Here is a 12,764-nt window from a genome sequence, read left to right as displayed (position 1 = left end):
GCCCCTCCTGGACAAAGGCCTAGGTGTCTTGGACATGGCAGTTCACCTCTGCTTGATTCTCCCCACCTGTCAATGGGAGCGGGTCTACACTTGAATAACCAGGGTTCTTGCCTGAACTTCCCCTCCCCTGGATAACTTGCGTTCATGCCTCAGCAGTTCAAATGTCACTTCTTCAGGGAAGCCTTTCCTGACTGCTAAGATAGTTTAGGGTCCCTGTGTGCAATCTTATAGCACCTCTTACCTTTAATACCCTGTCACAGTTATAATTACCTTGCTTTGTTTTTAATATCTCTCTCCTGGACTAGACTATCTGCTTTATGAGTGTAGGACTCTATGAGTGTAGGAATATTGTTTATCTTCTGTTGCTCCTGGCATATACTAAGCCTTAATAAATGCTTGAATGTTTGACTATTTGGATGGATGCTAATTAGTGAATTAGAAATGTGTGTGGGCTGCTGGGTGGTGCTGTCTCTGATTGCCTGCAGAACCAGGAGAGCTGTTCCTTATGGCCAAGGGCATTGGGAGAAGTGAGAGGGAAAGGAGACCCAGTTGAGGCTGCTGGTGTAGCGACAAGCTGGAGGGTATGGTCTGCATCCCTGGGTGCGCCATGGCGGCCTCCTGGGTGGAGGGGTCAGCAACCACATCCAACCAAGCATTCATTCCTGGCCTGGCAGAATCAACCCGGCAATTTAGTAGAGGTGATTAGAGAGGAGCCTCCTTGAGTCATTCTGGGGAAGAGAATTCAAGGTCAGGACTCTCCTTGGCGGGGAGAGGACAGCAACCCAGGTCACCTGCGACCCGGTCTTCACAGTCGATGGGCGCTTGCAGCAGCGGCTGTAAGGTCTGCTGGTGGCTGGCTGGGCGCCAGAGCAGCGCTGCTGGTCGGCGGCAGGTCCTGCCCCCTCCGCCGGTTTCCCTCCCCCTCCTCCGCCTCCCAGCCCACTCCCGCTTGCAGCATCCTCTGCAAGGAGAGGAATGTGCCGCGCTCGGACGCGCGGTCCTGGCCGAGCGGCGGCACCCCGGGGCGCGCTCTGGACCTCCGGGGTCTGCTGTCTGGCGCTGCGCCACGTGCTTTGATCGGCGCTGATGTCAAGTGGGTGTGGGCTCTCAGGGAAAGCCGGCAGAGGACCAGGAGGGCGCGAGATGCGCCGCGGGCGCGCTGAGGGCCCAGCGCGCTCTGCCGCTCAGCGCCGCTGACCAGTGACCGGCCCCGGCTCGCGGACCGGGCTCATGGAGCCGCGGCGCTGCCCGGCCGGGGACGCGTGCCCCGCCGCCCTTGGGGGCTGGCGGGGGCCGCCGCGGGGGGCCTGCAGGTGTGTCCGCGCGCGCGCCGGAACTTTCGGGGGGCTGCGGGCTGTTTCGGGGCGGGCAGGGCGCAGGGTGCGCAGGCTGCTTTTAGGGGTGCTTTGTGTCTGGGCGCTGGCGTGACGGGAGCCGGTGGGTCCCCGGCCGGCCATCCGCGTGGGAGCCGCAGCTCGCCGCCGGAGTTTCAGGGAGAGAATTCATTGAGCCGGCGACCGGCTTTGGGTTACTCATCGGGAAGGGCGCCGAGGAGCAGCCTTGTTGTTTTGAGAATTGGTCTCCAAGTACAGCCTGCATTCATGGTAACAGGATTATCTCTCAGCAGACAGCGCGGCTTCCCGAGATCGGCTGTGGCTGGGGGCACCGGTCGTTCGGGGTGCGGGGGAGGGGAGGTGGGCAAAAGCTACCCGGCCACCCACTCCGCCCCCACGCCTTCCCTCCGAGAGCCGGCTTAGGGCGAGGCGAGAGGTCAGCCTCTCGCCGCCGTTGACAGGTCTAGTTTCAGGCACACCTTCCCGGAGGAATGCGGAGGCTTTGTTCCAGGGCCCGTCCCAGCCCCGAGCCCAGAAGCCCGCGGGCACGGGGCCGGGACTCCAGGGCCATTACTCATCTTTTCTGGCAACGCAGGCGAGCTCCCGGGTAGGCAAGTTAATTATTAACGTGTCTAGGCTGGAGGGAGGGAATCTGGAAATGAGATTGGTGGGCTGCAGGTTCCCCCGCCCCCGCCTATTTGGCGCTGGCCATCAAGGTTGAAGCCCAGGGTATTGCAGCCTGTTTCCTGAGAAGGATGCTGGCCTTCCCCCAGTGACCGGCACTCCCGCGAAAGGGCTTCCCTTTCTCCCCATTTGTGGGACAGCCGCCACCTTCCCCCCGGAGGGCACAAAGGGAGCAACTCTAGTTTTTTTATCTACTTTGGAACCGGCCCGTACCTCTCCTCCTTTGCCTTCTCTAAACAACCTCATTCCCCACCCCCTGCCTCAGGGAGCTTCCAGGCCCAGGTGTCTGCGACCCGAGCCCGCAGCCGGCCGTCTGAAGCGTCGGGTGAAGCGCCGCCCTGCCCCACCTCAGTGCGTGCACACCTCCGCCCGGCTCAACAAGTGCCCTGGGGTGTGTTTTCCGGCCCCGGCTCCGTAGGGCTGTGGGCGGAGGCAAAAGTGTGCGCCGGGCGGTCACCTGACCCGCCTCTCCCGGTTCCCTCCGCTCGCCGGGGAAGGAGGAGGTCCAGGTGGGGAAGAGCCGAGGGCGGAGCTCCTTGCTCGGGTTTCAGTTTCCCTCCCGGCAGGCTGGGAGCAGGTGGATTCTAAGGCGGGTAGTCTCCCCAGCTGTGCTCTCTGTGCTGCTGCAGGAGAATGAGAGGGCTCAGGGCTAAATGGAGGGCGGCGGATGGGGCTGGGCTCGGCGGATGGGGCTGGCTGGAGGCCTGAGATTTTGCCTCGGCTGGGGCTTGAGGGAATTGTCACATTCAGCCCTCCTGGAGGCATTGTGCCTTAGAGACCTGGTTCACTGCTGTCTTTGTCCGTTTAGGTAGAGGACTCAGCCTCCTAAGCTGAGGGTTGGCAGATGTATGATGAGAAGATGAGCACCTCTTGGAAGTTGACACTCTTGAGGGTGGAAGAGGGGGCTGGGCTTATGCCGGGGAGGAGCGCAGGGAGGGGGGGTTTAGCTCTGACTGTGGGCTTCCCAGGTGGTGCTAGTGGTAAAGAACCTGCCTGCCAGTGCAGGAGACATGAGTTCAATCTCTGGGTCGGGAAGATCCCCTAGGAGAGGGCATGGCAATCCACTCCAGTGTTCTTGCCTGGAGAATCCCCGTGGACAGAGGAGCCTGGAGGGCTACTGTCCATAGGGTCGCACAGAGTCGGGCATGACTGAAGCAGCTTCACACACACGCACATAGGCTGTGCGTTGTATCAGGTTCTGTAAAAGAGGCTGTTGTTGTGCCCCACATCCGTCCGTTGTTTTCTGTCCTCTTGCCTCAGTGGCTTGGCTTACTGGGTTCTTCCTGGCTCTGGTCTCCAGGGCTGGACTGTCCTGATGGCTGCCCAGGGACACAGAAGTCCCCATCTCACCCCAGCCTTCTGGGGAGGAAATGAGTGAGGGAAGTGTGGCTTCAGAGAGCCTGCTGATCCTGACACCCTGGGTTACTGGGGAGTCTGTGCCACCTGTCTTCCCGCGGGGTGTGTGGTATGTACACTCAGCATACCCCTCCCCCAACACACTCGCTTTTAGAGTGGCACCTTCTCCAGCAGTATCCTGAGCTGCTGGGATCTGCTGGCCTGCTGGCACTCTGTGAGTTGAGGATTTGGAGATGGTCCTGATTAAGAACAATTTTTTTTTTTTTTTTTTAAATTATGGGAAGTCTGCCTCAGGCTGCCATCTAATGTCTGCTCAGTTTGCAGCCTGCTGGTCACAGCTGAATATTCATTAATAACGGCCTGGCCACTGTCTGTGGAAGCTACTTAAGGTGATTCTGTAAAGAGTGGGTGGGTCTCTGGGGGGCACCAAGAGAACAGGCCGTCATCAGGGATTGTGACCTTGGGAAAGTGAGGCGATTGTTAGGCTGTGGGACTGTGGAGTGACTGTGGGGTGGGTGGGTGTGTGGGGATCAGGGTCACTGAGAGTGGTAGGGTCAAAGTATTGAGCAGGGATGGTTTGGAGGTTGCCCCAGTGTGTCCTGATCCTACTGTCTGTGCTGGGCACAGTGGGCTGTGCTGAGTGGGTTCAGCATCAGCTGAGGCCTCTGTCCTGGGACCTGACTGCCCCTGCCACCTAGGAAAAGGGTCTGCCTCTCTCTGGTGGCTCAGCTGGTAAAGAATCTGCCTGCAATGTGGGAGATCTGGGTTTAATCCCTGGGTTGGGAAGATCCTCTGGAGAAGGGAATGGCCACCCCACTTCAGTATTCTGGCCTGGAGAATTCCATGGACTGTATAGTCCATGGGGTTGCAAAGAGTCAGGCGACTGAGTGACTTTCACTTTCTCTCTATACACCAGCTCCTGGACTGCTCCTTCCCTTTTAACAGCAGTGCTGGGTTTAATGATGGTGGTTACTGTGCTCTTCGGCCTCAGCTCTGGCAGAGAGCTTCATCCTGGGATGGGCAGCTGGAGAAAGTACCCAGGCTAAGAGAGAGGTGCTTCTGGTTTGTCCTGAATCACATAAGATCAAGAGGAGAAACAGAATGGACACCCTGGCAGCCTTTGCAGTCATGGTTTATAAAATACAGAATTCCTCCGTAGGTTTTATATTGTCTCTGTGGAGATAAAAGAGGCTAGTTATTCTAGGCCTATGCCCTGTGGGTCTTCAGGTGAGGGGAGAGAGAATGATGAGGAGTTAATCGAGGCAATCAGTTTGTGGCATTTTATCTGCTGCCTTGGGTTCAAACTCAGCCTTTGCTATTTACTTGCTTCACGTTTGTGGGGCTGAATCTGTCTGTTTTTCTTCACCCCCTCCCTCAAGCAGGATAATTATGAGGATTATACACAATGTTTGCAAAGGATTGAACACAGTGCTTGTTCATTGGTAGCTTAAAAAAAATTAAAGGTAACTAGAGGATCTTTCGGAGAAGGCAATGGCAACCCATTCCAGTACTCTTGCCTGGAAAATCCCATGGGCGGGGGAGCCTGGTGGGCTGTAGTCCATGGGGTCGCGAAGACTCAGACACGAATGATCGACTTCACTTTCACTTTTCACTTTCATGCATTAGAGAAGGAAATGGCAACCCACTCTAGTGTTCTTGCCTGGAGAATCCCAGGGATGGAGGAGGCTGGTGGGCTGCCGTCTGTGGGGTCGCACAGAGTCGGACACGACTGAAGCGACTTAACAGCAGCAGCAGAGGATCTTTGGAGCAGTAGCGGAGAGAGTTTTTTTTCATAGACGATAAGAACATTAGAACTACTATTTTGTGCCCACCCCAGAGGCCAGACCTGGGCTCATAGTGGGTCAGGTATGAGAATTGTCCTGGAAAATTTCTTCTGATCTTCACATTAAGATTGTTTTCTAGTTTCAGATTTTCAGAGGCCTTGGATCTCCCATGAAATCCCTAACTGCAGGCACAGAGCATAGTTGAGCTGGGAAGGTTCAGTTCAGTTCAGTCACGCAGTTGTGTCTGACTCTTTGCGACCCCATGAATCGCAGCACGCCAGGCCTCCCTGTCCATCATCAACTCCCGGAGTTCACTCAGACTTGTATACATTGAGTCAGTGATGCCATCCAGCCATCTCATCCTCTGTCGTCCCCTTCTTCTCCTGCCCCCAATCCCTCCCAGCATCAGAGTCTTTTCCAATGAATCAACTCTTCGCATGAGGTGGCCAAAGTACTGGAGTTTCAGCTTTAGCATCATTCCTTCCAAAGAAATCCCAGGGCTGATCTCCTTCAGAATGGACTGGTTGGATCTCCTTGCAGTCCAAGGGACTCTCAAGAGTCTTCTCCAGCACCACAGTTCAAAAGATTCAATTCTTCGGTGCTCAGCTTTCTTCACAGTCCAACTCTCACATCCATGCATGACCACTGGAAAAACCATAGCCTTGACTAGACGGACCTTAGTCGGCAAAGTAATGTCTCTGCTTTTCAATATGCTATCTAGGTTGGTCATAACTTTTCTTCCAAGGAGTAAGCATCTTTTAATTTCATGGCTGCAGTCACCATCTGCAGTGATTTTGGAGCCCCCCCAAAATAAAGTCTGACACTGTTTCCCCATCTATTTCCCATGAAGTGATGGAACCAGATGCCATGATCTTCGTTTTCTGAATGTTGAGCTTTAAGCCAACTTTTTCACTCTCCACTTTCACTTTCATCAAGAGGCTTTTTAGTTCCTCTTCGCTTTCTGCCATAAAGGTGGTGTCATCTGCATATCTGAGGTTATTGATATTTCTCCTGGCAATCTTGATTCCAGCTTGTGCTTCTTCCAGCCCAGCATTTCTCGTGATGTACTCTGCATATAAGTTAAATAAGCAGGGTGACAATATACAGCCTGGGAAGGTAGCATCCCTCAAACTTTTGCTAATGCAGCCATCTCTGGTCCAGCCTTGACTGTGGATTGTTAGTGCTAAGAACCACCAGACACCTGGCACTTTTAATCTGTGTGATTCTGGACAAGTCCTTTTATCTCTTTGAGCCAGTGTTTTGTGAGAGTAATAAAACCTGCCTCACAGTTCTTGTGGTCAAATGCAATAGTATATATAAAACTCGCGCGGCACGCTGTTAGTGACTAATAGCCTGTGTGTGGTCAGTTGTTGTTCAGTTGTGTCCCACTCTTTGCAACCCCAGGGACTGTACCCTGCCGGGCTCCTCCATCCATGGAATTACTAATGTACCAGACTTAGACTGTTCTAAGTGTTTTCATATATTATCTCACTTAATTCTCACAACAATTTATGGCGCAGTTAATTACTGCCCACATCTTATTGATGAAAAAGTTGACTATTAGGAATTAAAATTGTTTTCGTTGTGCGGTAGACCCTCTGCGGAAGTCATGCATCTGAAGATTTCTGCCTTGCAGAGTAGGAATAAACTGAAGTTTGTGCAGATACGTCTGCCTACGCCTTTCTTTCATCCGCCTATTCTAACATCTCAAGCTAGCTCTGGATATGTTTGCTGCTGCTGCTAAGTCGCTTCAGTCGTGTCCGACTCTGTGCGACCCCATAGACGGCAGCCCACCAGGCTCCCCCGTCCCTGGGGTTCTCCAGGCAAGAACACTGGAGTGGGTTGCCATTTCCTTCTCCAATGCATGAAAGTGAAAAATGAAAGTGAAGTCGCTCATTCGTGTCTGACTCTTAGTGACCCCATGGACTGCAGCCCACCAGGCTCCTCCGTCCATGGGATTCTCCAGGCAAGAGTACTGGAGTAGGGTGCCATTGCCTTCTCCGGGATGTGTTTGTAAAATGACTAGAAGAAGTCCTTATTGATCATTTTGGTTTCTCAGCGCTACTCTGTTGTCCACTCTGCCTTATGCCCATAGGCTCGACGGGGCTTATAGATTTAGTACCTTCTTGGCTGTTACGTTTAAGTGTCATTTGTATGGGACTGTAACCCTCCTGTGCTCACTCACTTAATGGTGCCTTTTAAGAAGGAGGTTGTTGGTGGATCAAAGATAGTTGATATTAGGATAGTAGTGGAAGGTACATAAAAGGGATTGTACATGAGCTTGCCTCAATGGTGGGCAACACTTAGAAACTGAGGATCAGTTGTACCTCCTTCTGACGTGAGTGTAATTCATGTAAATAAACGAAATGTTTAAGGAGTTAAAAAAGAAAAAAAGGTTGCTAGTTTGATTTGACTTTAGGCACAAGAAATATTTGTTTGGTTTAGAGCCAACCACTAGGCTTAAAGTTTTCAAGGTCCTATCTTTCTAACGGTTCTGGTTAGCTGTTTTGCTTCCTTGCCTCTGCTCCACACCATCTGCCAACAGACACTCAGGTCTGAAGTTTCAAATGTGTTAAGGAAAAAAAAAAGGAGTGGGGAGAAAGAAACAAAACACCCTGTGGAAATAAGGACTCATTGGCTGGTGGTATATCAAACACGGGTGGTGCTCATTAAGAGAGAGTTATGATCACAGCCTCAAATTAATTTTGATTACTTTTGTAGCACATTTATAGGAGAATAAAAAGGCTACAAGTTTGTGGGTCATTCTTTTTATGACCGGAATAACATTTATGGGGGGTGTGACACAAAGGAATAAAGGTCTGGTTAGGAATCAAAAGAGAAGAGCAACTGGTGGGCCTCGGCCATGCTCAAAAGACTCCTGAGCTCTTGTTAGCAGAGATTTTTCACAGTACAGACCTCGGTGCCCTAGTTCCCACAGCAGCCTGGTGATGTCGTCAGGGTGGCATTGTTCCTGTCATTTTACTGGAAAATGGAGTGACTTGCCTGAGGTCAGGTACCCAGATATGTAACGCTGGAGACCGGACCCCGGGTCTCTAACTTTCTGTCTCAAAAGCAAGCAATCTCACTTGTTCTTGTGACAATTTAGTGTTTCCTATTATGGACACATGATGGAAAACAGAATATTATAAAGGAAGATCAAATCAGGGAATCATGGCCCAGGCACCAGAGACAACCATTGTGTACATGTTGGTGAATTTCTAAAGAGACTTTTGTTTTATGAAGAGGGGACGTTTGTTTTTGTCAGAGAAGAGTTGCCAGTCATATGTCTCTGGGCATCTCCAGTTTCCTGTCTTGGAGCAGGCACTCCTTCTGTAAGCTTTGGTTCCCTACACATTCAGTCCAAGTTCTTTATTTTACGTGACACACAGTACTAGGCACAGTGGGGGAGAGAAAGATGAGCAAAGCATTCCTGCCTTTATAATTAAGCAGGAGAGACAGATGTGTACTCAACCGATTAGTCCAGGTGTAACCATAATAGCAAACAGTGACTGCGTCCGGCTCTGGCCTGTGTGCTTTAGACGAGGTATTCATACTTAATCCCCAGGCAACCTTGTGAAGGAGGTAGTAACCGTTTCACAGTTGTAGAAAGCCTATGAGGTTAAGTGACCCGCCGAAAATGATAAAACTGACAACCATCCAAGTTGAGATTCAAATCTGGGTTGTCCCATTAGAAGACCAAGTGCCCTCTCTTTTGAAAATTCTTGAAAAGAGAAGCACAGAGTCAGAGTCCTTTGAGAAGAGGAAAGGTGTGGCATATACCCCTTTGCCATTCTCTGTCATCCTTTTATTTCTTCTGGCGTCTTTCAAGATGAATGATTCTAATTATTTTGAGTGATATTCATTACCTTTTTCAAAAGTTTCCTGCTTGGATGCTTTTGCTTATCGGGACCACTTGATAATAAATCTCATAATCTCAGAATGAGAAAGAAATAGCAAAGTTGTCCAGACCATTCTCTTTATTTTGTCATTTTGGGGAAACTGGATGTCAGAGAAGGGGCCCGACATGGGCATACCCAATAGTTGTTGGTTGAGTTAGGACTGGAAATCAGGTTTTTTCACCCAAGTTTTCCCAAATGTAACAGGATATGGACTAAAACCAGGGTGAATATTTTAAATTTTAATGGTTTTATACATGGGTATAGGATTTTTTTTCAAGTGAAATATGGCTAGAATATTAAACTCATCATTTGGCAGCTACTGTTGCTTAGGATGTGTCTAAAGTCTGCACTGTCCATTTAGAGAAAAAGGTGGAAGTACAGGTTGGACAGGGAGGAGGCGGAAAAATAGAGGTGGTGTGTGGGCCATGTGTGGATAACGTTAGGGACACAGTGCAGATACACCAAGCTGTATTCTCTGAGAAGATTTGCTTGCCCTACCTACTTGATTCTTTGAGGAGCAAAAAGAAGTGGGGCAGAGCCTTGTGGAAACATACTACTTGCTAGACATTTACCTGTGGGTCGGTACTGATGGGCTCACTGTATGTATATTGTATATTGAGAAGGCTCAGAGAGGTTGATTAACAAGTCCATGGTCACTCAGGGCGGTTGGCGAGTGAGAGTTCAGACCCGGCTGGGGCTCCTTCCCTTGGCCCTGCTTGCTACCGGCCACATTCCACAAGGTGGGTGCGCCCCACGCTCAGTCTGCGCTGGTTATCCAAGATTCTGACACCAGTACCAGGCTCAAGTGGAAATGATTGTGATTGGGTTGCTAGATTGCTGCTGTTGCCTGCTAATTTAAAGCTTGATTTTGATAGAATTTCAAAGAATGTGCTGTATTTTAATATGTGGTATTTATCAACTCTGACTCATGCTGGTAAGTGATAAAATCCTTATCCTGCCGCCTTTTGGCTTCTGTACACATTGTGATGGTGCCCTGTGGATTGTGAGCTCCAGGAAGACATAGGCTGTGCCTGTCAGTCTATCTAAAGGGCAATTATGAAATGATCTTTGAGGCTGATTCATTTATCCATACTTTCAGAGTTCAGAGAATGAGCCAGTAGATTTTTACCTGGGGTGGAGGTGGCTGGGCTGCTCCCACCGTAGCTGTTGAAACTCAGAGCTGCAGGTTATGGAGACAAAGCCTCCTTTGGGAGATTTTGGCTAGAGCAGGGGCTCCAGGCTTTGCGTTCTTCCCAAACCAGTTGAGAACCTTCTAAACCTTCAGTTTCGGACCACATGGAGCAGGGTTTGTTGTAGGAAGCAGTCAGTCACTGTCCATTTGCTGTGCAGTAAAAGCTGAGGTAGGCTGAATGATGGTTCCCTCCCCAAAAGGTGTCCATGTTCTGATGCCCAGAACTGGTCAGTGTTACCTTTTGTGATAAAAAGGATTTTGCAGGTGTGACTGAGTGAGGATTGAAAAGATTATGTTGGATTATCTGGGTGATTATCTGGGCTTCCCAGGTGGTGCTAGTGGTAAAGAACCCACCTCCCAGTGCAGGAAACATAAGAGATGCAGGTTTGATCCCTGGGTCAGGAAGGTCCCCTTGGAGGAGAGTGTGGCAACCACTCCAGTATTCTTGCCTGGGGAGGATCCCTTGGACAGAGGAGCCTGGCAGGCTACAGGTCATAAAGAGTCGGACACGACTGAAGCAACTTAGTACACACATCTGGGTGAGCCCAGTGTAATCAGACAGGCCCTGAAGGGAGAGCCAGAGTGAAAGAAGAAACTGATGATAGTGGAGGATGGAGTGACGCGGGCCTACGGGGAAGACGTGTAGCAGCTGAAAAAAGGCAAGGGATGGATTCCCCAGAAGGAATGCAACTGTTGACACTTTGACTTTACCCCTCTGAAACTGACTTCGAACCTTCCCAACTGTAAGATGGTAAATGTGTGTGGTCTTAAGCCGCTAAATTTGTGGTGATTTGTTATATCACAAATATAGTACAGATCAATACAGATGAGTACTGAAGATCGAACAACGAACCTAGCACAGCCCTTGCCTGCCTTCAGTGGCTCTCAGTCCAGTGGGGGACGCGGGCAAGTACAGAGCCAATTGTGGTGATAGCAGTGTCTTTATAGCGCTGTGAGTTCAGGAATCTGTGGGAGATAAGAGAATTCAGCCTGGAAGAAGACTGCTTGGGTGAGCTGGCCTCAGAGGTGTTGCTGAAGGAGAGTTGACGTTATGGGATGAAGGAGGCCAGGGGAGAGCTTTTATGGAGAAAGAAGAGCACATTCAAGGTCATCTCAATAGGATCTAAAAGCTAGGTGGAGGCTACTGGCCAGGTCCTGCAAGGCGGAAAGCTGGTTTAAGTTGGTGCAGATCTTCATGGCACTGTTTTCGGACTAAAGCCTTGCACAGTGGGAGCTAAGATGGAAAGGTATTACTTTTGCCTTCAGGGTTGTGTGATGACGGACCTGACACCATCTCGGGCACCTGCTAGGTCTTTGGCATGGATATTCCCATTTAATCCCGGCAACAACTGTGAGAGGTAGGGACTGTTATTTTCTTCATGTTATGATTGAGGAAAATTGAGATTAAGTAATGAGCCCAGAACCGCATAGCTTGTAAGTAGTGGGGCTGAGATTTGAATCCAAACCTTCAGGTTTTGGAGCCCTCATGCTTAGTATTCTCCTCTGTGGAAGAAAGATCCCTGGGCCAGCAATCAGAGGACCTGAGTTCTAGTGCTAGCCATGCTTCTTCATCCTCAGTATTCCCATCTGTAAAAGGGTATAGGAGGTCTGCCTCCCTCACAGAGGTTGTGGACCTAAAGGAGATCCTGGAGGAATGTGTTTTTGCTCAAACCTCTCTCCTCTCATCAGAGTCTCTGACACCTCCAGAAAGGTCCTTGTTTGTTAGTGAGCCCCATCTTGCAGTGCTGATCATCCTTAAGGGTCATGAGGCAGATCGGGGAATTTGGCCGCAGCAGATCGTTGACATGTCCACATGGGGCTGGAGTGTTTGCATCTGTGGGTGGTGGTAGAGATAGAAAGTGGGCAAGAGACGGGGAGTGGCCTGTCTCAGAGTACCGAGAGTGGGAATGTAAGTCTGAAAGGAAGAAGTGTAGTCTGCACTGTGTTCCCTGCAAAGATACTAATGCCAGAGGTGACTGAGGGGGAAACTCTCCTGACTTGGAAGTGGGGTGAGGAGCATGCAGTGATTTGAGGCAAGTTGACATGAGTTCTGGAGCCTCAGTCTCTTCATGCGTAAAACAGGACTAATGATTCCAACTTTGCAAAGTATGTGAAAGCCTTCTGCCCAGTTCCTGGCATATAGCAGACATTTCAGTGAATAGGGACCTTCTGTAAAGCTGGCAGTTTGAGACTTCTCAGGGTTAATCCAATACATTCCAGTTCTTTGCAGGATTCCACCTTTCTCCCTTGCTTTTCAGGCTCACTTAGGCACGTCGTAATTGGATGTGAAGGGAGGTCTGGCCACGGAATGAGAGACCCGTGACTCTTTGGGAAAGGCCCTGTGCTTCCCAGAGGGAAATGGTGACGAGTGGTTTTCAGGTAGCTGCAGTGGGTCTGCTGAGCCATTTTGGAAGTGAGAATATGTTCATCGTGCCAAGTACAAGATTGAGTGTCACTGTTTTGCTTTCTGGGAATAATGGCCATGCTGATGAAGTAGATTTACGGTGCTGAGGTT

General features: G+C 50.4%; 1 protein-coding gene across 4 annotated transcripts in view; it reads left to right on the top strand.

The window, feature by feature from the left end:
- PLEKHA7 (pleckstrin homology domain containing A7) overlaps positions 1 to 12,764 on the top strand; it is a 221,220-nt gene that overhangs the window by 80,719 nt on the left and 127,737 nt on the right. Inside the window, exon 1 of one of the 4 annotated variants that reach the window (XM_018059602.1) lies at positions 1,216 to 1,313. The exons of the other annotated variants lie outside the window; for them this stretch is intronic. Within the exon in view, the coding sequence (XP_017915091.1) occupies positions 1,231 to 1,313 (83 nt within the window). The 5' untranslated portion in view covers positions 1,216 to 1,230. Of the gene's footprint in view, positions 1 to 1,215; positions 1,314 to 12,764 lie in introns of those variants that run through there. 4 annotated transcript variants of the gene reach the window in all.

This window comes from Capra hircus, chromosome 15 (assembly GCF_001704415.2).
Source record: "Capra hircus breed San Clemente chromosome 15, ASM170441v1, whole genome shotgun sequence".
Taxonomy (NCBI): Eukaryota; Metazoa; Chordata; class Mammalia; order Artiodactyla; family Bovidae; genus Capra; species Capra hircus.
The sequence above is the reverse complement of the archived record's forward strand: the minus strand, read 5'-3'. Positions and strand labels throughout refer to the sequence as shown.